Raw genomic sequence first — 26,503 nt, 5'->3', positions numbered from 1 at the left:
ACTCAGTCTTCGAGGGCTCACTAGACTTCCGATTCTCAGATACCTCGGAGGTGAGGTGCAAAAGGCTTTGAACATCAGCCTTGAGTTGCTGAAGGGCAAGTGAGATCTCGTCTAGTCATTGAAAAGCTGTGTGTGAGCGGGTTCCTGGTACTTGGGGACAGGAGCTGTGAGTGGGTGGTCTAGGGAAGGAGAGGTTAGAGCATGGGTACTCGCATACTTTCTCTCGGGGGCCAAATTTACAGTGTGGTTTGTGGCCGAAGGCCGCACTGGTGGGGGCAGGGTCAGTGGGGGAGGGGGCGAGGCTAGAGCAAAAAAAACCTGTGACTATGAGGTTAAACACAGGTCACTGCAGCGTACACCTTCGTCCACTGAGTCACCAGACCCAGCATACGCATACATATATCTCCCTCTCTCTCCCTCCCTCTGTCTGTCAGTCTCCCTCATATTCTATGGTAGATAGATAGATGATGTCCTAATGATTTGGAATGGAGGGATCAAAGAACTATTGGACTATTATGAGTTTTTAAATCAAAATAGGTTCAATGTCAGGATGACCCTGAATTACTCTGACAAAATCAATTGACTTTCTAGATCTGAAACTGTATGTAATGGAGAACAAAATACAGAGTGACATCTTTAAGAAAGTAATAGCTCGCAATAGTATCTTACACGCTGGAAGTGCCCATCCCAAGGGCACTATCAATGCAATACCCTGTGGGGAGATGATAAGAACCCGTCGCAATTGCAGTGAGGAAAATATTTTTCACAAACATATTAAAACTTTAAAACGTGATCTCAGAGAGAGAGGATATACTAAAAACTGCTTGGATAAAGCAGAGTCACGGGCTCTATCATTAGCCTGCAAAACTACTCTGAGGACCCATGTGAAAAAACGAGACAAGAGCAAGGATAACAAAAAGGATGAAGTTCTGTTTATAACAGAATACAATGTGTATAGTTACCACTTCTATAATATTCTACGCAAAAATTGGCACATGATAGCATCTGGTCAGATGCCATCAGGCACGATCTCAGAAAAACCTAGAGTTGTATACAGGAAGGGAGCAAATCTGAAAAAAAATACTTTGTCCCAGCTTCATTAAAGAAGTAAAAAATGATACAACTGTTGCATCCTGGTTGCCCAACAAACCGGCTTGGTTTTTTGTTTGTGGCACCTGTGTGACATGCAAATTTGGCCTGAATAGAAAAATCAACTTCAAGTATAACACAAATAACAAATATGTAATTCGAACATTCATTAATTGTAATACCACATACATGGTGTATATACTAGGATGTGCCTGTAATAAAATCTACATAGGCAGTAGTATCAGATGTTTAAAAAACAGAATTCAGGAAAACATAAGAGCCATTAAAAATAAAGATGGGAGATATCCAGTGGCAGTCCATATACAAGAACAACATCCTTCCAAAAAGAATATCTGGTTCCATGCTGTGGAACACATATAGGCACCTCCAAGGGGTGGTGACAGGGAATTAGCATTAAGGAAGGCTGAAGCGGGATGGATTTGTCGCCTTAGCACCACAGTTCTAGGACTGAATACCAATACTGAATTGCATCATTTTCTATAGAAATGTAGAAGGGCTATTCACTCCTAAATCTACTAAGTGTTCTAATAAGCTGTTTATCATTGTTGGTTTTCAAACAAGTTGTCTGTTCATTATTTTTTGATTCCTTATCTTACCCGATAATATCATCTTTCTGAGTATTTAATTAAATATACAGCGATAAATGAATATATATTATAGTTCTCAAACTCCGGTCGTGCATTTAATTCTGATGTCATGACCTATAAAGAATATACTATCCTTTGTTCCTTTCCTGGGCAGCTAAAACTATGACTAAATATGAATAAACTAAAAAATAAGTGGAATATATTTGTGTGAATAATCAAAAGTCCCTAAAATCAAGTTTATGTCTATTAAAATCAGCTTCTGTTTGCGGCAAGGTCTGTAACAGGAATAACAATAGTGGTAAATTATATAGTGGCAATTTAAAATGTATTAATATAATTAGTTTTATAAAAAAATCATAATTTAGAAGACATATTGTACGTTTCACATAACACCAATATAGTCACACGACTTTTTTAGCGTGATGTGTAATTTGTGTTAAATATTCATACAGAATAAATAGATAACCGGCCTGTTATTAGCGCATGTTGTTATCAATGGTCTGCAACGAATGGATGGCCATAGCGAACATACGGTTAATATACCTGCCATCTTAAAATGGCGATATCAAACAGTAGCAACCTGCCGTTGAGATACATGTGGAGTAGGGCTGGTAATACACGTGAATGTAAGGTAGCTTTTCATTCATGAATAAAATACAAGCAGGCAGGAATACATAGAAACTATATTCGGTATTTCATAACGTTGTTACTACTAGTTTAAAGCGTATAAATGGTTACTTTTCATTTATAAACAAAATACCAGAGGGAGACATAATACATAGAAACTGTATTCTGTATTTCATAACGTTGTCATTACTAGTTTAAAACGTATGAATGGTTACAACCATCATACGGTTGCCACTTTTACCGTTTCAAAATGGCGCTGCCAAATAGGAGTAACTTGTCGATGATTGACAGCGCAAAGTATATTAGTGATATGAAGTCTTGGTTTTGAGCCGTTGAGGCTTTATTACAATAAAGCTGCTACGAACGTAGGGGACTGAAAACTCTGATCAAAAACAAATAAAATAAAAAACGGGCAAGGAACAATATATACGGAAACTGTAGCGATCGGTTTGCCCATTACTGACATATAATTCTTTTTTTATTGGATTTCAAATACGGATACATTGTATTTCATGTAGTATGCTTGCATGATATACAACTTACTGGTCTGGATAATATAATTCAGACATTTCATAATGGCGCTGCCTAAATGTGGATAGGCACTGTTGGCCTTTGCTCGTAGTCTAGGTCTAGGTGGTTTATGTGTGTAATCAATTAAGGGGCTATTTAAACTGTGGTTTTGAGTGTTACTTTCTCTCGACCACGGAGGACGCCACGCCATGGAGCCGGCCCTAACCTACTTTTGAAGTAAGTGATAGCAGGGTGCTAGGACTTTATTTTTAATATAGGTTACTTCGTTTATTATTATTTATTTGCTTTAAACGCGGGCGTTAATGCCGGAAGTAACTAAACTTTGATCAAACTTTGAACAACTTAAGACTTAGATTTTGATTCTCACATGCACATATTGGCAGTTAACTAGTTTGGGTAATGAGAATACGGACATGATAATATGGCGCTGCCAAAACATGGCTATACTCTGATGTCCAATTGGAAAATATCTGGGACCCTCTAAAGAATTGATACAGCAATTCCTACGGCAGGGTCTATGCAAGTCAGAAGTTAATCCCTAGGCAATCAAATGGTCACAAGTGTCTTAGATCAATATTTTTCAGTGCTTGTCTTAAATGCAGAAAGATTGTAGAAACCAACTGAAGTGTAACAATAGAATCTAATAATATCAAGTTAAAACACATATTTATTCAGAATACAAACACAATAAAAAATAATAATGACCTAGCATAAAGCTAGTATCTATTTAGCATCTCATATACATAAATCCGCATAACATTTCATTTCTTAAAAACAGTTTTGGTTAAAATACAGCATTTTTCATGACAACAAATATCAGCAATTCACATTAATTATAACGTTTCCTGTGGCAAGGAAAATAGTAGTATTCGACGCGCGTTTTGACGCAAGCTGCGTCGTCAGGAAGGCCACATATAAACTTAGAAAAAACTTTTTAGTCGCACCATAAGTTGATGGTCTGATGGAACAAGGTTCAAAGCTGTAGGGTTTATGTATTTTTATTTAGTGTTTCATAACACTAGTTAGTAAAATATTAAATAATGATGAATATGGGATTTTTCTTTAATGCCGGAGTAAAATTCTTAAAAGATTTTTTTATTCGTGTCGTGGATTCAAAAAGCTTCTTAAAAACGATATTTTCATAAATTCAAATGGGATTCTTTAAGTAGTCCAGGATTCTGATGACAGTACTAAAGATGAGCACTAATTCCTCCACTTTCCTGTTGTCGGCGCTACAAACGTCCTGACTTGCCGCAAGCAGATGGAAACGGCAATTCTGAGTGCAGCTGGTCGTCGCAGAGGCAGTATGCAGCTGGCCATTGCAGAAGGCAGTATGTCGCAGGGGAGAACGGGAGTCCTAAAGCGAGGTGCAGCAGGGAGGCATGGAGTCTCCAACGAGGTAAGTGCCGGGGGAAAGGGGATCGGTCACACCTCTGAGCTTTGGCCTTCTCTACAGGAGGCCAGAGCGCCTCCAGTGTGGCCCGACCAGCCTTCACAGTACTCTAGGCGTCATGGTGCTGATGAGGGGGCTGCCAGCCTCCTGTTGTCGCAGAACACCAGGGTGCGTTCACCATGTCAAACTGAGGCGATACAAAAAGATTTCAGGACTAAAAGTAAATATAGATAAGTCAAAGGTTTTAACTTTGACCTTTCGAGTCCAGGAGAAGCACCCCTTAAAAGCCAAGTTGCCATTTAGTTGGGTCCCTAAACGAATACAGTATTGAGGCATACAGATTATGCTCAGAATCAACCAATTATAATGGGGCAAATTAGACATGTCTGCTCATGGAGGTCAAATGTGATCTTGTGAAATGTCAGAACCTAATGTTCTCCTGGATAGGTAGCATAGGCTAGTCAACAAAAAGGAGGGAGAGGGAGGAACATAAGACTAGGTCGACCTCCAAGAACATATTCAAATAAATAGAACCCATAGATTTTGAGTTCAAAGACCTAGCTTGTGTGTTGGTCACTGAAATAATAATCAGTAATGACCATAGAGAAAGAAAAATTTCTATCTACTGTCCCCTCACTCACCGGGGTTGCCCCACGGTGACATGCTTCATCATTGGGGCCATCCCAGTTCTCTACGAAAAGGGGCGTGCTACGACTCACGTTGTTGAGGCCCACTAGCACGGTATTTTTAATTACTCACACTCACTTCACCACTCTCACATGCACCACACATAGTCCTTCACGTCAAAGTGCTCCTGCGTAGTCCGTGAGTCGTAGCATGCCCCTTTTCGTAGAGAACTGGGATGGCCCCAATGATGAAGCATGTCACCGTGGGGCAACCCCGGTGAGTGAGGGGACACTAGAAAGAAATTTTTCTTTCTCTATGGTCATTACTGATTATTATTTCAGTGACCAACAAACAAGCTAGGTCTTTGAACTCAAAATCTATGGGTTCTAGGTAGCATAGGCACCAAAAAAAAATGTATGTTCTGCCATGGGTGCTGTACTTGTTTCAAGCCCTTCCTATAAAGGTTGAAAATTAGTTTCAACAATATGCAGTGTCAACCGGGTTTATTTGGAAAAGGGAGAGAAGCCGGTTTCCATTAAGAATATACCGTAGGAATATAGGGACAGTGAAGGTTTGGCTCTTACTGATTTCAAGGCTTATTATTGGGCGTTTCAATTGAGTGTAATAACAGCTAAGATATGGGTCTTTAAGTACCATACAATGTTGGGTGACCGACATCGGACATGATTTAGCTACACAAGTGGAACGGACCACCTAACACTTACCTATCCACTTCTCTGATCACAACTCTTTCTGTTTGGGATCCAGCAACAGAAAAACTTGAACTGACCACATTTACATTTCCACATACTCTCATACACTAAGATCCAAACTTTACTGCTACCTTGATGACAGGCTCTTTTCAAGACTTGAAAAATAGAAAGTGTTGAAAAATCTCCGACTTACTTCATGGGGGATGATACGGCCATTTAACCCGAGTAATCTTGAATTTGGGCTGAAAGAAAGAGACTGATATATGCACAACTACAACACTGACTGATGCAGAATGAATTAAAAGAGGTAAGCCTCTCTTCGAGAAAACAATAAGCAAGCTCTTCCCCAAAAATGGGGTGAATTTGAATATTTATACATTTTCCAATGGAAGTGGTTAAGACAGAGGAATGGCAATACAGGGGACGGCGAAACAGATACCTGAATGCCCAGATTGAACTGGGGCAATGGGAACTCAATGGACAAGAAATAAAAAGAAGTTCCATTATCCTGTGAAATGAGGAGATACACTACCAACTAATACAGGACTGGCATTACACTTCACTAAAGGTAAACAGGATGTAAACTACGGCTTTAAATTATTGCTGAGCTGGATGTGGAATGGTGAGAATCATACTCCACATGTGGTTGAAATACTCTAAAATTGTTCCCCCTAAGGGAGAAGATGGGGATCTCCATTTGATCCAAAGGCATTAGACCAGACATTTACAAATGCATTGGTAAAGCAGCGTGGTATATTGGGTAACAAGGCTTATGGGAGGCCATACTGGCCATTGCACCACTCTGGAAAAAAGGTGAACCCCCGTACTCAAGGACAGTGGCTGAGAAACACTCTTGCAACTGAGAAACCTATTAGCAATTTGGAAAATACTCTCCTTCAGTCCCTTACTTAGTAACCTCTTATAAGGTGCCCCTTTGTGTCAACTGCCAACATGACTGAGGGCAATAAACGTGTTGTCCTGTGTACCGAAGAAGTGGAAGGTGTAATTCCACAGAGTGGGAAAATGAGCCAGGGGAGTAGGGCGAGGTAATATCTGGATAGTGAATGCCTTGGCAGTGAAACAAAGTTGCTTTGTCACATTGGGAGGGTGTGGTTAAGGGTGCGCAGAGTGAACTGCAAACAATGTTGTAAATAGGGGTGAGAGGAAAATTCCGCTTTGCCAGCAGAGTTCGCTGAGTTATGCTCACTACGTGCTACAAGAGTATCGCAGAGTTCCGGCAAAACTCTGCCAAGCATCACAGAGTTTTTTCTCTTACACAGCTCGCCAAAGTTAAGTTGGCGAGCAAATATTTGTGCCCCTACCGTGATTTTCAAGCATTAAAATGCCACCCGGTGAGCTTTTCTCAACGCGGGCAGTTGTGGCAGGATGTGACCGTTCATGTAGAGAAAACTGCAGCCTGAGAGGAAAACCTACTCGAGCGGCAGAAAGAAGCAGTGCCCTCTGGCATGCCACGTGATGCAGTTTGTGAAGATTCTGTCTGATTGCTGAAATGAGTGGAATCTCGTGTGTATGCAACTACACAGTGTAAAACTCCAAGAGTTCCGCCCACCCCTAGTTGTAAACTGTTTTGGAACTTTAGAATATATACTACAGGAATGGAGTATCTCTCGATTTTCTCATAGAATGTGTGCTTTCTACTCGGTGAAAAGTTCAATAAAATGTTCTTTACAAAGAAAAGCCTCTGTGGTCTGAAAATGAAACACAGAAACTGCAATCTACTCTGGCCAGTCATCTTCCGAAAAGAGAAACAAGAATTGGCAAAGTCAACTTAGAAACTCAGACATCCGTGCATTTCCATATGTTACAACATAAAAGCCAAATCTATAAGCTTTGCCACTGCTTGCTTTAATTAACAAGATATGAAGGTCCTCCGCTATGAGAGCAAGAGATATTGCAAAAATAAGTCCAGACAAAAGCATTCAAGATGTGTTCTATAGTGAAAAAAGATAAAAAGCACTGCTTTGTTTTTAAAATGCATATGTGCGATAAAAGACTGAAAGTGACAAAAAGCATAATCATTTCATATGTAAAATGGTCCTCTCATGGATTGCAATGAGAGCACTCACTAGGCCGAGGAATCATACATTAAGCAGCCAATAGCATGTGGTGAGAGATTTATACTCCTCTGGACTGAACTGAAGTGAGACTGATATAGTCTCACAGTAATAGCTAAAGTGAGTCAACCCAAATAAGTCAATGGTTGAAAACAGTTGATCCAAAGCCCGTTGTACGAGTATCCTAAACTATAGGTCATGTAGACATCAGCACTGTGAGGCCATACCTAAAAAGTACTGACAATGTGGAGTGCGGCCTGACCAAGCTTCTCCCTTCAGGTAAATGTTTCTTGCAGACTGATTAAAATGTTAATCCATGTAGGGGTTCTTGTGCAGGTGGAAAGACATGTCATTGTGAAGCTGATATACAGATTTGATGGTACAGTGGTAGTAAGGGTAGTATTATAGCCTTATAGCGTGCTGCCAAGGGTTATACCGGTTGATGAAAGCCTGACTGCGAATAATGAGGAAGAGGGCCTTTAACAAGCGGTATAGCCTGATGCAAGAGGGCTATAAGGCTACTAGAACATCCCACCAACAGAATGATGAGCATTGGCATACTGGAGCAGACGGTCTCTGCCAGCCATTATTGGCCCTGAGCCACTTCATTGTCGAATGAGCTTGCAACATTCCAATACTGTAATATAGCCTTAGAGCCCACCGTAGTGGGCTCTACCGGCCCTTAAAGGCCCGTTCCAGCATCAACAAGGGAGCGGGCCTTTAATGGCTGGTAGAGCCCGCTACAGAGGGCTCCAAGGCTATTAGAACATTCCCAGAGGGCAGGATGTTCTAATTTGTAAAACAACGCCTCAAGGAGCCCGAGGGGGTAGAAATCCTCTCGGGATCCGTGAGGCTTTTATTCACAGCTATTGCTGTGAACCAACATTGGAATGTTGATGCTCCTTCTTTTTACCAGCCATTGAAAGCCTGGAGAATTCCATTGTCTTCAATGGAGCGCTTAACATTCCAATGCTGTAATAAGAAATAAATATTCAAAATAAATGCTCTGTTCAAAGTTAAACTATCTGTTTATTCAATCTGTTGTATAGTTGTTTCAGTTTGATTTCTCTAGAATTTATGCTTTCCTTATTTGCGAACTAAAACTTAAATTACCATTCTTCTCTTGAAAAGTATAACTGTGTTGTCTGGTGAAAATCGTGCACCAAGTTCTATTTTTGATTACATTTATTCAGGGTAATGGAGTAACAAAAAATATGGAAACCATTTTATACTTTACCTAACGTTAATGGTGAAGGACAAGCATCAAGCACATATTCCTTTTCTGCATCTTCCTTCTTCTTGCGGTTTACACATGACTTCCTTAGCCCGGTATCTACAACCGCTGTCACCCTCTCTTTCTTTAAGGGTTTGGCAGAGTTATTGTGGATTTTTCTATTCGTGCCAAGCGGCCCAGCTAAGGATAGATTCTTTAGCTGAAGATTATGTAAAATGTGATCTTGCAAAGCAGCTGCAGTAAGTGTTAAAGGTTCTTGTTTGCAGGGGATATCCTGTATGGAACAAATAATATTTCAACAATATTGTTTAGTGCCACTTTTGCTTGATATTTATAGCAATTCCATAAAACACATGCTGAAATGGCACGCATTACATAACCACAAAGTTCAAAGGGGAGATTATATATTCCAAAACACAATATCACAATTTCTGTGGCTTTAGAACATTTAAGCTTATATCCAAATGGTAAAATATATTTATCCAACTATAGACCTTTAAGTACACACAGCACACTTTTAAAGCATTGCTTGGAATCCTTGTATAATGGCAAAGTTTAACTGTGGACAGTTAATGTACCCAGAGTCAATCAGTTGTGTTCCACACCATTAACATTAGTATGGCGTTTAAAATCGACTTAATCACTGTACTTATGTTATAGCAGTGAAATAAAGTTGAATTTCACTGCTGTGGCATCACTCAGTAATGCCCAGGTTACTTACCGGTAATCTTCATTACTCCGAGTCCTAGTCTTCCTCGCCACAGTAATTACTAATGAGCATTCTGCTCCCACAGAAACTCCAAGCAAAAGTTATCATACTAGTCTCCCTATCGCTCCAATATGGTCCCCAGTGGCAACCACCAATCACATAAAAGGATGCAAGATCAACACCATACGACCTGTAAACCAAGCAGTATACATGAAGCCACAACAGAGGGCCGGGAGGGAAGGGAAACTTTACTGTGGTGAGAGAGACTAGGACTCGGAGTAATGAAGATTACTTTAAAGTAACCGGAGCATTACCTCCTCGTTGGTCTTCCTCGCCACAGTAATTGCTAATGAGCAGATACCAAAGCAATATCAGCTTCATGGATAAGAATCACAGCCCACACACGGAAGGCACAACAACAAGAATCCCAGTGACAACAACGGAAAGAGACACACATCTCAAGAATCCATTGAGCTCAGAATCGAAGAGACAAAGGCAACAGAAGCACCAACCCCAAGCCGGGAAGGAAACATGACGGAATGAGGGGAAGACCAAGCAGCCGCCCTGCAAAACCCCCCACGGAAACATCCGAAAGGCGGCCCACGGAACAGCAACAGAACGAGTAGAACGCCCCAGAAGAGGACGAGAGGGAACCTCAGACCGGACAACATACGCCAATAAGACAGTCTCCCTAAGCCACCGACAAAAGAGTGGAAAGAGACGGCAGCTGGCCCAGCAGGGCAACACCCAAAAGAAGCCATGTGGGACCAGCAAGGCAACAAAGCACGCTTCACATCCAAAACGGAGCAAAGGAGAGGCCCCCGTCTACGAAGGACCAGGAAGAAGAAAGGGAGGACCACCACAGCCGATAGATGAAAGAATCCACCATAGACACCGAAGCAGGAAGAGCCCGCAAGAGCACTCCATCCTCCAAAATCCCCAAGAAGGAGCTGCCTGCAGGAAACACCCCAACACGTCATGCAGAGGCAACAGCCACCCAAAAACACCAACGTCAACATCATAAACCACAAGGCCACCGACTCCAAATGGTCCAAAGGGACCACCCTGCAAAGGTCACAATAACAATGGAAGGCCCCACGGATGATGAGACAAGACAGGAAGCGGGCGATGAAAGGCCAGAGACTCGAAAAGATGAACTACCAAGGGCTCCACAGACACAAAAGGGAGACCAAGAAAATCTGTAACGGCCGCCCACCGAACACGGAGGGGAGAAAAGGCTAAGCCCGTTAAAACATCCACGACCCGAGCAGGATCCAAACCCCCAACAGACCAAACAGGTCACAGAACACCACAAGCAAAGGCGAGCCAAGACGTAGCATAAGACTGCAAAGGAGAGTGGTGGCAGGACAGCCAGGGAAGAACCGCAATCATCAAGGAACAACCACCTCAGTGGACCAGGGACACAGTCCAAGAGCTAAGGCCAAAGACCGGAAGAGGAACTAGAGCGCCCAATAAGGGGCACGGCAACGTCCAACCCGGATGTACCGCTAACTCCAACAACAGAGGAAACCACAGGCGGCGGTGCTTGCAAGACCGCCAGAAGCAGGGGAACCGGAGGGAAGACAGACAACAGGCCCATGGGCCATAGGAAGGACAGCGCATCCACCCTCCAAACCAGCTGATAAGGCACAAACGTGCAGAAACAACAGACCACAGTAACGTTCAGAGACGCAAACAATACCACCACCGGACAACGAAACACTTCAGAAATGTCTGGAACATCACCCTGGTCAGAGACAAGAACACAGGGACGGAAGACCCAGCCCAGACAGACAGCCACAACAAGTTCCCAGCCCGGGAGGGAAACTGCAGACAGGGAGGCCAACGACGACCCCACTAAATAACAAATGAGGCGACTTAGACAACTGAGGGAACCAGCACAACAACCCCCCTGATGACAGATGAAGGACATGACAACTCAGCTGTCTCTCCGGACATAAATAAGGCGACACACCAGTGAATGGGCCATAGCTCCTTGCCAAGGAGGAGCAAGACAACAGAGATATCAACCATCAGCCCTGCACAGAAGCGGTGTCCATAGTAGCACCCCCAGTCCTGCCGACGGGCACACAAAGGGACCACCAGAGAGGGAACAAACAGATACGGGTAACCCTGGACAGAGGATCGTCGTCTAAGCACCAAAACAGAGACTCCCTCACCCCGGCCGACACTGGAACCCCCAAATGAGACCAGACCACATGGGCTCCAAACAGACAAAAGATGGCCCATCACAGGAGACATATGGAGACGAGACCAAAGAACCACGAAGGAGAAGGACAACAGTCCTATGACCCACAAGTCAACCAGGTAAAACAACCATCCCCTCCTAACGTAACGGGGACCAAGAGTCCGCTAAAGCAGGGCCGCCGCCCCCAACTCACCTGAACAAACAGGAACATGAACAGCACTCGGAGTAGTGCAGAAACAAAAAAACAGGTCGTGGTGTGGATCTTGTATCCTTTTATGTGATTGCTGGGTGCCATATTGGAGGGATAGGGAGACTAGTATGATAACTTTTGCTGGGAGTTTCTGTGGGAGCAGAATGCTCATTAGTAATTACTGTGGCGAGGAAGACAGACGAGGAGGTAATGTGGTAGCTTTCACTCCTTGCCAGGCTGTCCAGGGCTTCAAATGAACAGGTGGAAAGGTTGACGAATGTTTTCTCCATCCACGCCGTCCTTGCCTCACTGGTGCCTCCACAAATCAGGGGAAGTTGGGTGATTCATGTAACCATTCATATTATGTCTGTTTTCTTCCCTGTCAGTCACAGTTGAAATTGAAATTCCATTTCATGATGACAGTATGGAAAGAATGGCCCCGGGTTTGGACGGGTATGTAAGGGAAAGGTGGGGATGGAGGAGGAAGGAAGAAGGCTCAGGATTTTAAAAAAGATATTTAGTGGGTGGTGGGGAGAGTTTAAACCAGGTGCGGTGGGGAAGGTGGAAGGACGCTACAGATTTTGTTTTTATTAGGCATAATAGGTTGCTACCAAGGTGGAACTTAGTAGTATGACAGGTAATTTTTTCTATCTATCTTTTGTTGTTTTAAGGCAGGTGAGCTGAGGTGGCAGCCCGTGTACAGCAGGCTTTTAGACTTTTTATGTATCAAGTGGGTGAGGGACTGAGGGAGTTGAGGTCTTGCGCATGGGTCTTCCCCCACTCCTCTTGGGAGCTATGGGACATGGACAACATAAAATAGTTGATGTGTAGCTGTCAAAAAAGGGTGTTTTTTCCACCTCTGGGTGACCAATGACATTATAGACATCGTAGAGCATCCTTTTGTCTTTGAGGTCACCCTAAGCACCTTGGTGGACAACTCCATAAGTGACAGCTACTCGTCTGTAATTCTAAAAATACTAAATGTATATTATTGAGGAGGCCTGTCAAATATATTATTAAAAAACAATTTCCTTGTTATAGATAAGTCGTCACTAATAAGCTACAGAAAGAAAACAACATCACTATACTGTAATAAGTTATTTCAGTTGAGTCAAAATGCCTCACGTCGGAGTCAAGACAGAATGTTACAAGTAGTACTACCAGCCATTTGAAGATTTTAACAGTAGTTATAGTTCGCTTTTCAGATTCCTTTCATGCCGACTTTCTTTCTCTGGCAAGTTCATAGAAGGTAAGAACCAAGAAATTATTTTGCTAAGATCATTTATTGTACTGCGAGAAATTTTGGAAAGGTTAGGAAGAAACTACAGTATCTGCGGCATATAAAACAATCACTGGCTAAGTCAATAGGGATGGCAATGACAAATGCAGCTAGCATACTCTGGTTGTCAACTGGCCCAATACAGGGTATGGATTTCACTGTGCTGGCATTCGGGATCATTCTGCTGCATATTCTTAACTTGCAGAGGAGGTAATGGCCACAAGAGCCACAATAAACAACAAACTAATTTGCATCCGGAAAATAACACTCCACCTACTAAGGAATTATTCTTGTTTAACATTAATTGTCGCTCACTCCCTAAATACCAGGCTGATGTTCTTGATTTGTTAATGGACAAACAACCGGACGCTATTTTTCTTACATAGACATGGCTTGACACCAGCTCTGGTCCGGATATAGCCGCCGCTCAGCCCCGTAACTATGTTATAGTCAGATAGGACAGGTAGGATAAAAGAGGTGGTGGGATTGCCATCATTTACAAAAATGCTTATAGCTGCAAGTTTGATGGCTTATAGATCACCGGCTGCGAAGCTGCATTGTTTAAACTGACTCAAACTCCACATTTTACTTTCTTAGGGATATTGGTTTATAAACTCCCTGGGCCAGCTGTTCCTTGGGCCACAAACTTCCCTGATTTGGTCACTCCCTTCCTGCTCAGTTCGGCACATTTTTCAATTATATGGAATCTCAATCTCCATCTGGAGGATCCTGCCTGTACTATCAGTAGTACTCTTATTTCAGACTTTGCAGCTATCAATATCCTGCTCTACAACTCTGGACCTACGCACAAAGCTGGCCACCTATTGGACCCTATATTCTCTAATCTATCCAACATTGAGTATTTCACAGCAACTCCTTTGTGCTGGACCGACCACTTTTTGGTTGGTTTTAAACTAGCAATCACCGCCCTCCAGCCCCTTGGTTCTCAGACAAGTTAAAAGCTGAGAAAACCAAATGTAAAAATATGGAAAGACGGTGGTTGCTCAATTCTTTACTAACAAAGTGGAAGCAATATGTTTCACTTTGACTGGGAATATGTCACCATCCTCCGCTTCATTATCATTACCGTCCACCCCATCCAATTAATTCGGCCAACTGTTGACAAAGCTCAACTTGATACAGATACCATTACTAAAGTAGATAACTGGACACCACTTTACATGACGTCCCTTAAATAGCATCTGGTCTGTATTAAATCTGGTTCCACTTGTGACCCCCTCCCTATTTCCGTGCTGCAGCAGCTTGACCTGCCAACACTTGTAATTATTATGGAACTTTTAAATACATCCTTAAAGGAATCTCTCGTCCCCCTGGAATGGAAGCATGCAATGGTCGTTCCATTATTGAAAAAGGCCAATGCTGACCCTGTGTCTTCAAATTATCGGCCAATCTCTCTGCTTCCTGTATTTTCAAAGATTTTGGAGAGGCACATCAACGGTCAACTGTCTCAGTTTATTGAAAATAACAGGCTTTTGCATCCTTCACAATCTGGTTTTCGAACCGGTCACTCTACGGAAACTGCTCTTCTTGGCGTAACCGAAATGCTGTGCCAGAATCTGGATGCAGGCAACACTTTCGCACTTGTCTTATTGGATTTAAGTGCGGTCTTTGACACGGTGTCCCAATCCGTGTTGATAAATGCCCTTCAATCCATAGGGGTCACTGGTTCCGCACTTAGCTGGTTAACCTCTTTTCTTACTGGCCGTATGTTTCAGGTCTTCTCTTCTGCAGCAAACTCCAAGATTCATTCATCTCCAAACGGAGTTCCCCAGGGCTCCATCCTTAGGCCTTTGTTGTTTAATATTTATGTCAGACCCCTGGCAACGATCGTTGAAGAAGCTGGGCTGTCGTTATTTTCATATACTAACGACACGCAGATCATTTTTTCACTTTCTGCGGGAAAAGATTCAGAGCATTCTGCTCTCCGGACTGGGCTTAGCAAAGTGGCATCATGGATCCATGGCAATCTTCTCAAGCTGAATGGTGAAAAAACTGAGGTCCTGGTCCTGGGGAAAGACAAAGAGCTCTGGGGTCCGCAACATTGGCCCACAGAAATGGGTGCAGTACCGCAGCCTTCCCATCATGTTCGCAACCTCTGCTTTATTATTGACGATTCACTATCTATGCGTCAACAAGCCATGAAGGTTGCTACAACATGCTTCACCATTCTGAAATGGCTGAGAAAAATCGTGTGGATGTTTCCTAGCCCCACTCAGAGAGCCGTAGTCCAGGCTCTTTTTTCATCTAGATTGGGCTACGGTAACACCCTCTATCTTGGAGCTAATAAAGATGTGATACAAAAGCTACAGAGAGTTCACAACTCCGCGGCCAGACTGCTTTTCCGAACTCCTGGAGCAGCTTCTATTTCCGCTTCTTTGAGGGACCTTCATTGGTTAAGAGTTGAAAATCGGATTACGTTTAAAGCTCTGAACTATATGTTCAGAATTAAGCATGGCATGGCTCCCATGTATGTGCAAAATCTAGTCTACCTCTATTTGCCTTTACGTACCCTCAGATCTACTACTCAGGCTAAATTTCAGGTGCCAAAGATTAGACTATCCCGTCTGGGTGGCCGTTCCTTCTCCTATTTGGGCCCTGTTCTGAGGAATGCTCTTCCGATGTCTCTTCGCATACAGACGAGTGTTACACTTTTTCCCAAGTCACTAAAAACTTGGCTTTTTAATCCTAGTTCTATTCCCCTATTTTTTGTTGTTTCCACCGGGCGCCGGGAAACCCTTTTGGGTAGCTGTTGCGCCTAGATATAAATCTAAATAACATAACATAATCGGCGCCAGAACTTACTCTTTACGCCCGTGGTAAAAGAACCAAAAAACTTTCTAGGAATGCACCAACAGATTGCTTAAGGGTGGCTTAAATTTGGTAGACTAACAGGCTCTGCTTTGGAGAGGAGTGTGGTAGAGTCTCCGTTGTCTGGACTGTTGAACCCTTCATTATAACACCTAGGCACTACTCCTCTTAACTTTTCCCCCTGCTAAAGCACCCGTATGGTGGGGTCCACAACATGGTAGTCTGGAGATGCTGTGCTCAATCACTGGTTCTCTGGAAGGCTCAGTGACAAGTTGAACTTCAGGAGAGGTGTCTTAACATTGGCAACAACATACTGAACCTTCAGCCCGGGGAAGGGAAAGAGGAGTGTACTACCTGAGTTTTTCCTGCAGATTTTGTAACTGAAACTGCTTCAGATAGACTGAACAAATCTTGAAGGCAGTCCAGAATTTGAGATTAGCTTTAGAAAGTGGACTCAGTTGCAGTGGATGTGAAGTTACACCATGCTGATTTACAAGAGATTTTGAATAAGGTGACTGGCATAGAGACATCTCTGGTGTCCTGGGAATGTATTGTCTGAGATTTGAAGATGCAGATGTTGGATATAGCAGAAAAAACAAGTTTCTTGGAGTAACATGCGGAGAATGCTAAACGGTTGCTCGAGAACAACATGCAGGTAGTTTGTCTACTCAAAATGGCAGTAGGTCCCAGTCTTGAACTCTCTTTAAGTTCCTCCGAAGTGTTTCTCAAAGTTTTTTTTTTTGCAGTAGTGTCAATGCATAGGATAGGAGTATAGTTGGAGTATAGTTGGAGAATACCATACACCCAAAAAAGGTGATGGGAGGAATGCTTGTAATTAGTCTAACCAGTGGCAACTGCTCCAGGCAGCATTCCAGCCCATCATTCATACGTAGTTGATCCCTCTCCTCTGCTCTTTGGAAGACATGGATTACCTGGAGCAAGTCTTCTATTTCGGAGTCATCCTTGGGCTTGGTGACCCCTACAGAGATTCCATATCCATATATTTGTGGGGATGTATGACGTTACAACGCAGGCTATTACAACGCCTGCCTTTACAACGCAGTTTTTACATCGCAAACCTTTACAACGCATAGCGCTTAGAGGTGCTGGATAGTAAAAAGTTTAATTTTCTATTCCAACTCCAGTCCCCGTGGACACTAGGGAAGGTGTTGGATAGAAAATTAAACTTATTCCCTATCCTAGAGCGCCCCCCAGCGCAATGCGTTGTAATAGTTTGCGTTGTAATGACCGCGTTGTAAAGGTTGTTCACCATTTGTGGACAAGCATTAATATTGGGGATGGAAAGCCCAAGTGATTGCCCTTTTTCTTCAAGCACAGGAAGATGTGCAACCCTAGTATAAATTCACTCTTTCCCTAATTGAGTGAGGAGGCATATTTAAAAATATTTGCTCCCCAGGTGTCTCTATGTCATACAAAATACCCCCACTATGTCCTTCAAATGTTCTTATTTAAATTGAAGAGTCAGTTTTCATCTTAGTGTGAAACAGTAAAGCCCCAGGAGAGCATTGCCCTACCTTTACAGAATGGTGTATGAGGGAAGTAGCTCACTTCCAAAAATGTGGAATATTACTGGAACTCTCAATTGATCGTAATCGGCAATTCATCATAAGTATTGATAAAAGCATCATCAATCAGAGTCAACAGGTTCGGCATGGCAACAAATCAAAACTGTATTTCTCTGGTCTACTTCAACTGTAGTTAAAGGAAGGAAAACTGTGACCACCAGTCATTGCATGGAACTGAGACTGACCACGGAGGGGCCCACTTGTGACTTGGAAAGCATTGAAAGGAATGGGACTTAGGTTGGTTAGGCATTATAGGCATGCCCTGGCTTTAGGACATTGCAAGAAAGGATGCTGTTAAATAATTTGCCCGTCTACACTAAGAACATTCACTGAACTATACAGAAACATACAGTTACTTGTGGGTCCAACTCAGGCACACTTTGGCTGTATGTGATATTGACTGTACAAGACTTTGACTCCAAGATTCTCTCTGCTTTACATGTTTGCTGCTTGTAATCATGATGCGTTTGGAAAGATTAGGTATAATAGGGCAAAAAGTTGCTCTGGAGGATAGACACTGGATGACAGAACTCATGCACACATGTTGTATGGCGTTTTAGGATCAGAGCGAATTTTCCCGATTCATGCCCTTATATAGGTACAATTCACATTGCCCTAATATAGGCATAGAAATAATTCCCTTATTTAGACATAGCCCATGCAGTCCAAATACAGGCATGGCTACTTCCATCCGTACCAAAACGAATTCTTGGAAAATCAGCTTAAGCAGTCAGGGAACTCCCCTTGCTTGAATATCGAATTGTTCAAAACTCATGTACATTACAAAGAACTACTATTTCCTTGGGGTTCTTTACTGACGTTATTATGCCCAACTTTACTAGACACCTTCAAGGTATAAATATGCCTTCACTTGCTCTAGCAAGACACAGTGGTTCGGAGCAGTTCGACTATCTACTTGCCCAATGCAGCTCGCTACAGTGAGGTAACGGGTTTTTAGGAAACCGTTGGTGCCAGGGGATAACACCCGAAGACCTCTGAGTTCACCCTTGTTCCGGACCACAGAAACTCGGAGTCTTCTAGTCACAGTCAGAGATCAAGTTTTATTGGTAGCTACCAAGTAACACGTGTCCCAGAAGTACACCACACGGGGAGTATATTCTCGGGAGACTGTTCGTTTTTACAGAACCAGCCTTCTCCTTATATACAAAAGTAATAGCTTCGAGCAAGAATTCTTGAGTTTATGATATGGCTATACACATATTTCTACAATAATACAAAGAGCGAAGTCATGTAAGCAAGCCCACATTTTAGATGTCCAGTTCGTGATAGATTACCCAGTCAGGCCCGGAACTCCCATCAGATATCGATGAAACACCAATAAAGAAAGGCACCTCCTAGTCATAAAACTGGCCATAAACAAGGAACGTGGACAGGTGCATGTTTGCAGAAAGCATGGTCTGTATGTAGTGAATGGTTTGTGGAATGTTATGCATTGATGCTATCGTATTCGGCCACTGGGCGAGGAGCTGCCCAAACAGGTCTGGCTGAAGGCAGTGGAGTCAGTTGGGACAGGTCAGGGGGAAGTCAGTGAAGGTGGACGTGTCCTTTTGGATCAAGCTCGACCTTTAATTGACTTATCATGAGGGCAAGGCACAAGATGGATGCTGCTTACAAAATGGAGTTTAAAGGGTCGGAACGGAAACTATGATTTAGGGGTGTTAGCAACCTTCGATTCCTATGCAAATGCATAGGAATGATGTCCTAATCATTATCGGTCTGTAGACACCAAATTCGTAATGGTACGTTGATATTTTGTGACACGGGTATTGGACCTCGATATCGGGATAACGACAGGGTCCAGATTTTCAGAACCACAGACCCTCCTTTTGCCCTTATGTAAGGCAATAACTCACGTTAATCTGAGTCCAAATCGGTATGGAGAAATTCGTGGAGATGCTGCTGTAGCATCATTCTGTTACTCCGTTCGTCCTTTAACACAGGCTTCCGTACACATGAAGTAGCACAGAGGCCACAGAGTGCAGGAGCGCACTGTACACACAGGCAGAACATAAATAGAAGGGCTAAGATCATCCCAATGAAGATCAGTGTTTTCCATCCCCAGGCAGTGATCAGTTCCCAGAACCACCCCAGCAAGGACCAATCCCCTTTCTCAACGTGAAGGGAACCAGATATTTTGTGTAGTTTAGAGATGGCCTGGTACACTGTCGGCGCATTATCAGGGATGAAGATGCAACAACTGGATTGGATGACTCTACACACACCACCACGATCGGCGAGTATGATATCTAGGGCAATTCGGTTCTGAAGGGTCATAAGTCGATCCGACTGAAGCTCGGTTGTCAAATTGCCAAGGGCTCCGGCCGTTTCAATCACGGCGGATTCAACTATCCTTGCTAATTGACGAATATTCCTGCTGTTCACCATAGGCCCCCAAAATGGCAGAAAACCCTTTGCAAAGTCAGCGAATTCCTGGCTTGCGGTGTCGTCTTTACTCACGACACCCCTAGCTGTCCTTGTCCGATGGTAATCTGCTCTGGCCGTGTAGGTGGGTGGCAGCAGAAATGAAATAAAACAGGTACCTGAGAAGTCAGGGGGCAACCATGTGTAGGCTTGGTCGTGGCAGACGAAATACGTGCCTTTGGCTGCTAGGAGTATAGGGGAGGTTCGGGAAGCGAACACATATGTCTCTGTGCAAACGCTCTTTCCTAATTGTGCTTTGGGATCCCTACCGATACCTTGTAAACATAAGTGACCTCGGTGGGGTACTATCCAAACCGGGCGGGATTTCTTCGCTGTCTGGCTCTTACTCAGGTAAACCCCATGTTTGGTCACGTTCCAACGGGTGTAGGGACTGAGTTCATCTTTGGGGATTGTCAGATATGTGTCGATATCCCTACTCATATTTCTTATCCCTGCAATTAGTGCCTTGTTACTGAAATCGCTCTCAGTGGAACGGGTCGGGTATGGTTCTAGGGCGAATAGGAACATGGTCTGGAAAGCCCACAGAGAACCATAATAACTGAATGGCAGAATGAAGTATGGGATCCCCTTATCGGTCATGTGTGGCATGAGTCCGCATATCCAACAGTTCGATGTGTTCATTATGGATTGGTGTTGGTGTAGGAGTTAAATGAAAGAGTTATTTACAAATTCGAGTCTTCGGGCAGACTCGTGTTCAGGTAGAGGGTGAAAGTAGTGTGGAGAAATAGTAGGAGGAGGTGTCTGGGTGTCATTCAAAAAGGTAACTTTAAATACGAATAGAGTATAACCAGTCAAAAACACAACTATGCTACATAACAATAAAACACATATTATCAAAAATCTTCTTCTGGACAGTATCATACACAATTGTCTTTCATCCTCTACTTGCTGCCCGCGGTGGTAGGTTGATTCTGCCAGGGAGTGCGCTCCGTTCAGTCCAGGGTAACTCCCTCGGACCAACCAGAACCGTTGACCTAAAACTTCCCCAGTTGCACTCCCTAGACTTCAACCGCGACCCTAGCAGCGGAACCGGATGGCGGTTCGAAAATAAATAATGAGCAAGTTCCCTGAGAGTGAGAGAGAGCTGAAAAATCAAAAATAGTTCGTAGGGGAAAAGAAATTCACATTAGTTTGCATTTTTATTAGTCTCTTTGTCTAGACCTTAGGTTGTACCGTCGTTTCCCAGGTACGGTGTGGTCTTCAAACAATGTCTCAGGTTCGGTAGTGTCTAACTGCATAGACGGTGGCACAAGTCCTTGCAAAATATGATCACTTTCGTTGACCCACCGGTCGTATGGAAGGGGCAGAGGGACCCGTTTACAATGGGTCCCATGTACCCAGTTCTTTTTGCCTTCCACCCGAACAGCAGATCTCGTGGAAAGAAGTACCAGGTGCGGTCCGGTCCACCTCGGTTGTTCGTTGTTGGTGCGCTGGAAGTTCCGCACCAAAACCCACGTGCCGGGTACGATGGTGTGACCTGGATCGTCAGAGGCTGGCGGAGAGGAACTGTGAACCTGTTGGTGTAAAACACGCAATTTAGTTGTCAATTCGCACAAGTAGTCAAGCAGTACGGGGTGTTCTATTTCACTGAGTTTCTTTGGTCTTGGCACGCCCCAGACGTTGGCTGGGCGGCCAAACACTATCTCGTGGGGGCTAAGTCCTAATCTGGAATGGACAGTCATTCTGGTCGACAGGAGTGCTAGAGGCAAGGCGTCAGGCCATTTAAGACCTGTACTGGCTTGGATCTTGGCTAGTTTCAGCTTTAATGTGCCATTGTAGCATTCTACTAATCCAGCTGATTGGGGGTGATTTGCAGCGTGGAATTTTTGGTGTATGCCTAGACACTCACACACTCTCTTCATCACGCATCCTACGAATTCACTTCCGTTATCACTCCAGACAATTCTAGGCATACCAAACCTCGGGAAGAACTCTTTGACAAGGGCTTTGGCAGTTGATAAGGCGGTATTGTCCTTAAGGGGGTACGCTTCCACCCACCTTGAAAAGGCGCAAACAACAACGAGCACATATTTCAGATTGTTGCGCCTCTCCATGTGGATGAAATCGAGCTGCAGAACCTCGAACGGATACGTTGGAGGCGCAAAATGACCAGCTGGAGTTGGGGTTCCCCTACCGGGATTGTACTTTAAACATACCATACACTTTCTAACCACATTCTCTGCATATTTTGGGATATTACTATTCTGCCATACTGGGGCCAATAGTTTACATATTCCTCTCGAACTGATGTGTGCAATTCCATGAGCCACTGTTACTACTGCAAGTACATATGCGTTAGGTAATAGCCATCGCTGGTGTTCTGATAGTTCGACCCAACAACCATTCGAATCTAATCTACCTGTGCTTTCTCTCCATTCATTCACCTCGTTCTCAGTGGCCTCGGCTTGTATCGATTTCACGCTGTCAATGGTGTCCTCACATATTCCCACATCAGCAACCCATCTAGCGAGACCCACAACATACATTCGACTCATCGTGTTCCTTGCAGTCTCTTTCGCGACCTCGTCTGCAAATGCATTCCCGCGGCCAACATCATCCTGAATCTTTTTGTGTGCACTGCATTTCATGATGGCAACTTGTAGTGGCAAGGTCAGTGACTCAAGGAGTTTATTAACTAGCTGACCATGTTGTATCTTTGCACCATGTGACGTAAGGAACCCACGTTCACGCCACAATCTCCCGAAACTGTGAACCACACCAAAGGCGTATTGGCTGTCAGTGTACACATTCACTCGCTTTCCTTTCGCCAACACACATGCTCTAGTAAGCGCAATCAGCTCTGCAGCTTGTGCAGAATTGTGGGAAATGCGCGCGGTCTCTATAATGGTGTGTAATGTAGTTACGGCATATGCTGTAGTCGTATCACCATTCGGCAACTTGAAACATGAACCATCAACCCATAAAGTATCATTGCATTCGGGAAGGGGAGTGTCCTGTAAGTCTACTCTCCCTTTTGTCTCTTCTTCTGTCCTAAAGCAGCAGTCATGTTTATCAATCTTGTCTGTGTCTGTTTCTGTCGGGATGGGAAGTAGCGTAGCGGGGTTGAGTGTATCACACCTCTTTATGTGGATGTGACTTGCTAGCAGTGTAAGTTCGTAACTGGATAGTCGAGCGCTAGTGAGATGTTGTGTCTTTGTCCTGTTTAGCAAAATGTCTACTGCATGCGGAACCATAACGATCAGAGTATTATTCATGACTAATCCAGCAGACTGTCGAATGCAGACAGCTGCTGCGGCGGTAGCTCTCAGACAACTTGGAAGGGCTTTAGCCACAGGATCTAGAGTTGCCGAAAAATACGCGCATGGGCGCTGTTTGTCCCCAAAGTGTTGAGTTAAGACTGATAATGCACAACCTTCCTTTTCGTGGACATATAATGTAAAAGGCTTACTGTAGTTGGGGTTTCCCAACACAGGAGCCGAACATAATGCATCACGCAACTCGTGGAAACTCGTCTGACAATCTTCAGACCAGGGCATAGGATTGGGTGTGTCTTTGCAGAGTAGTGCCAGCAAGGGTTTAGCTAGTAATGAGAAATTCGGTATCCATTGTCTACAGTACGATGTAATGCCCAAGAAGGCTCGAACCTCTCTCTGTGTCCTTGGGGCACTTAGTTCTGCAATTGCCTGTATTCTTTCTGGTGTCAGTCTCCTTCCCTCCTTCGACAAGATGTGACCTAAGTAGGTTACTTCTTGTCGGCAAAATTGTAGTTTGGAAAGAGAGACTTTGTGCTTCATGTCACATAAGTGACGCAATAATGACAATGTGGCATGTTTGCAAATTTCTTCAGTGTCTCCAGCGATCAGCAGATCGTCTACATACTGAATCAGAGTTGACCCATCTGGCAGAACAATATTGTCCAGTTGTGTTTTCAGGGCCTGGCTGAATATTGATGGGCTTTCGCAGTAGCCTTGAGGAGCGCACTTGAAGCGGAATCTTCGTCCTCCTAAATTGAAGCCGAAAAGGTCTCTACTCTCCTCAGCAATCGGGATGCTGAAGAAAGCGTTCTTCAGGTCAATCACCGAGAACCAAGCTGCTGACGCTGGAACCATGGTCAATAATGCAGTAATGTCGGGGACAACTGGAAACTGTGGGATAACTACCTTATTCACTTCTCTGAGGTCAATCACAAACCTATACACAGGAGGCTGTGAAGGATCAGTACGTTTTAAGACGGGCAAAACTGGACTGTTACAAACATTTCCTGTTGTTTCCTCAATAACATCTTTATCGATCAGATCATAAATGATCGTTAACAACGCCTTTTCGCATTCGCTAGATATTTTGTATTGAGGAATACGTGGCAACCTAACGTTGGCTTTCAAAGTTATGACATATGGTGTTATCTCCAAACGACCGACATCATTAGAACCATTAGCCCAAAGTATATCAGGGAGCAATGACAATTCAGCTGGAATATTTTCCTTTGACAAATACATTTGAGAAATGACTTTCTTACCTAAAGTAAGTTGTACTCCCAAGGGGGAACAGTATAGAGTCGCATACAACCTCTTTAGTAAATCCAAACCTAACAAATTTTCTCCGCAACCTGTTGTCAAAATGAGGGGTGCTTCTAATTCGCATGGGCCAACAGAAAGTGATATAGGACTAGAGATCGGGTTTCTAACAGGGGCGCCAGAGAAACCTACTGAGACATTCATTTCGCCAGACAAAGGTGCGCCAGGAAGTTTCGAGTGCATAAAAGAACTTTTTGTAGCACCAGTATCCAGCAGAAATGGCTCTGACACTCCTGAGGCAATTACCTCGACATAAGGTCCATTCTGATCTACTGGAACCGAAACAACTCCCTCTCTTTGTCCATGGCTGTCCTAGCAATCGTTACCCTTATTTTCGTGTTCGGTGTAATAGTCGTCAGCATAGTACTGAGCTGACCTAGACAATGCATTATTCTGTTGGTCAAAGCTGTTCATGGAATTCTGAGGCGGAAAAGAAACTGTGTTCTGGGAGAAATTTCCACGACCCCTACCTCTAGGGGCATGTTGAACACCTCTTCCCCTTACACCTGAAACACCATTCAAGCGTCGCGCAAGAGCCGGACAATTACTTTTGAAGTGACCCTCTTCCTTGCAATACGCACATTGATTCGGGCCATACGGAACACGCTGATGGGGAAACTCGTTTCCTTGCGCGTTTCTCGAATACTGCTGTTGTTGCTGATAATTGGGCTGACTAGCCGTACGAGGCGGATAGGCCTGCTGGAGAAGAACTTTAGTTTTTAAATCTTTCGTCTTTTTGTCTGCCTTATCTAGCTCGTCTTTGCGCCTATTTTCATAGTACTGGGCTGTTGCTAAAATCTGCGCTGACGTAGAGACAGCCCAAGCACTCTCTGAATCTTTTAGTTTATTACATAGTTCAGGAAGTAAGTTATGTACGAATTTGTCTACAAACAATCTTTGGCCACCCTCGGTAGCCATATCTTGACCACTATGATCGGTGAAAGTCTCCTCAAATCTCGTGAAAAAGTCAGACACATTCTCATCTTTCTTCTGCTTACACGCAGATAGCTTATCCCAGTTTACGCGTACTTCAGGCATTATTGTCTTCATGTACGCGATAATCCTACCGGGAAGTTCAGCTATTAACGGCTCAGGTTTAAAACCACCAATTTGTCTAGCATCTGTAGTTGTAATGTTTGCCCATGAGTCACCTAGTTCTTGATCATGATTCGCATGACGAATTTTACTCCATAAAGGGTGTGGAACAACGTTCCCAAACAGCATGTCTATATCCGCTAAATTCATTATACATGAGCTTGCAGTTTGCGATAACTCCTTATAATACCCAGTCGGGTTTTTACGAGGATCAGGTAGTGTCTGCTTGAGTGCTAAAACTTCGGATCTTTTCCAGGGGACATGTACCCATACACGCTGGAAATGAGGCAGAATTGGCGGTACTGCATTCGCATCGCCCTCCCTCCAAACCGGAGGAACCTCTCTCATGGGGTACTGTCTCGCTCTTTTCCTACTAGATGTACCACATTCAGATGATGACCCAGAATTTCCACCCGTACTTCGATACGATAATAATATCTCAACTGCTTTTTCAACATCGGGACCTACGATCATACCTTCCCCAAATTTAAATCGTACGTTACACAATTCTCGAGTGTTGCTTTCTTGACCATTATCTTCCAAATCCTCACACAGAAAAACACACATCTGCTCAAAGACGTATCTTTGAGTTGGTTCATCCCATTGACGGAAGACGTTCATGACAGACTCTACATCATATCTCGCTGTATCCATAGCCCAATTCCGTGCTAACTTATTCAATAATTCCCTCTCCTGATAATCAGGCATTTG

The 26,503-nt window shown here is 43.6% G+C and overlaps 1 protein-coding gene across 2 annotated transcripts in view; it reads right to left on the bottom strand.

Moving 5' to 3' along the window:
* Positions 1-26,503, bottom strand: part of RNF32 (ring finger protein 32) — a 359,225-nt gene that overhangs the window by 268,750 nt on the left and 63,972 nt on the right. For both annotated transcript variants that reach the window (XM_078664354.1, XM_078664353.1), the window contains exon 3: positions 8,901-9,171. In XM_078664354.1, coding sequence (XP_078520480.1) covers positions 8,901-9,171 — 271 coding nt within the window. The remainder of the gene's footprint in view (positions 1-8,900; positions 9,172-26,503) is intronic.

This window comes from Lissotriton helveticus, chromosome 10 (assembly GCF_964261635.1).
Source record: "Lissotriton helveticus chromosome 10, aLisHel1.1, whole genome shotgun sequence".
NCBI lineage: Eukaryota > Metazoa > Chordata > Amphibia > Caudata > Salamandridae > Lissotriton > Lissotriton helveticus.
Note: the sequence above shows the minus strand (reverse complement) of the source record. Positions and strands in the feature narration are given on the sequence as shown.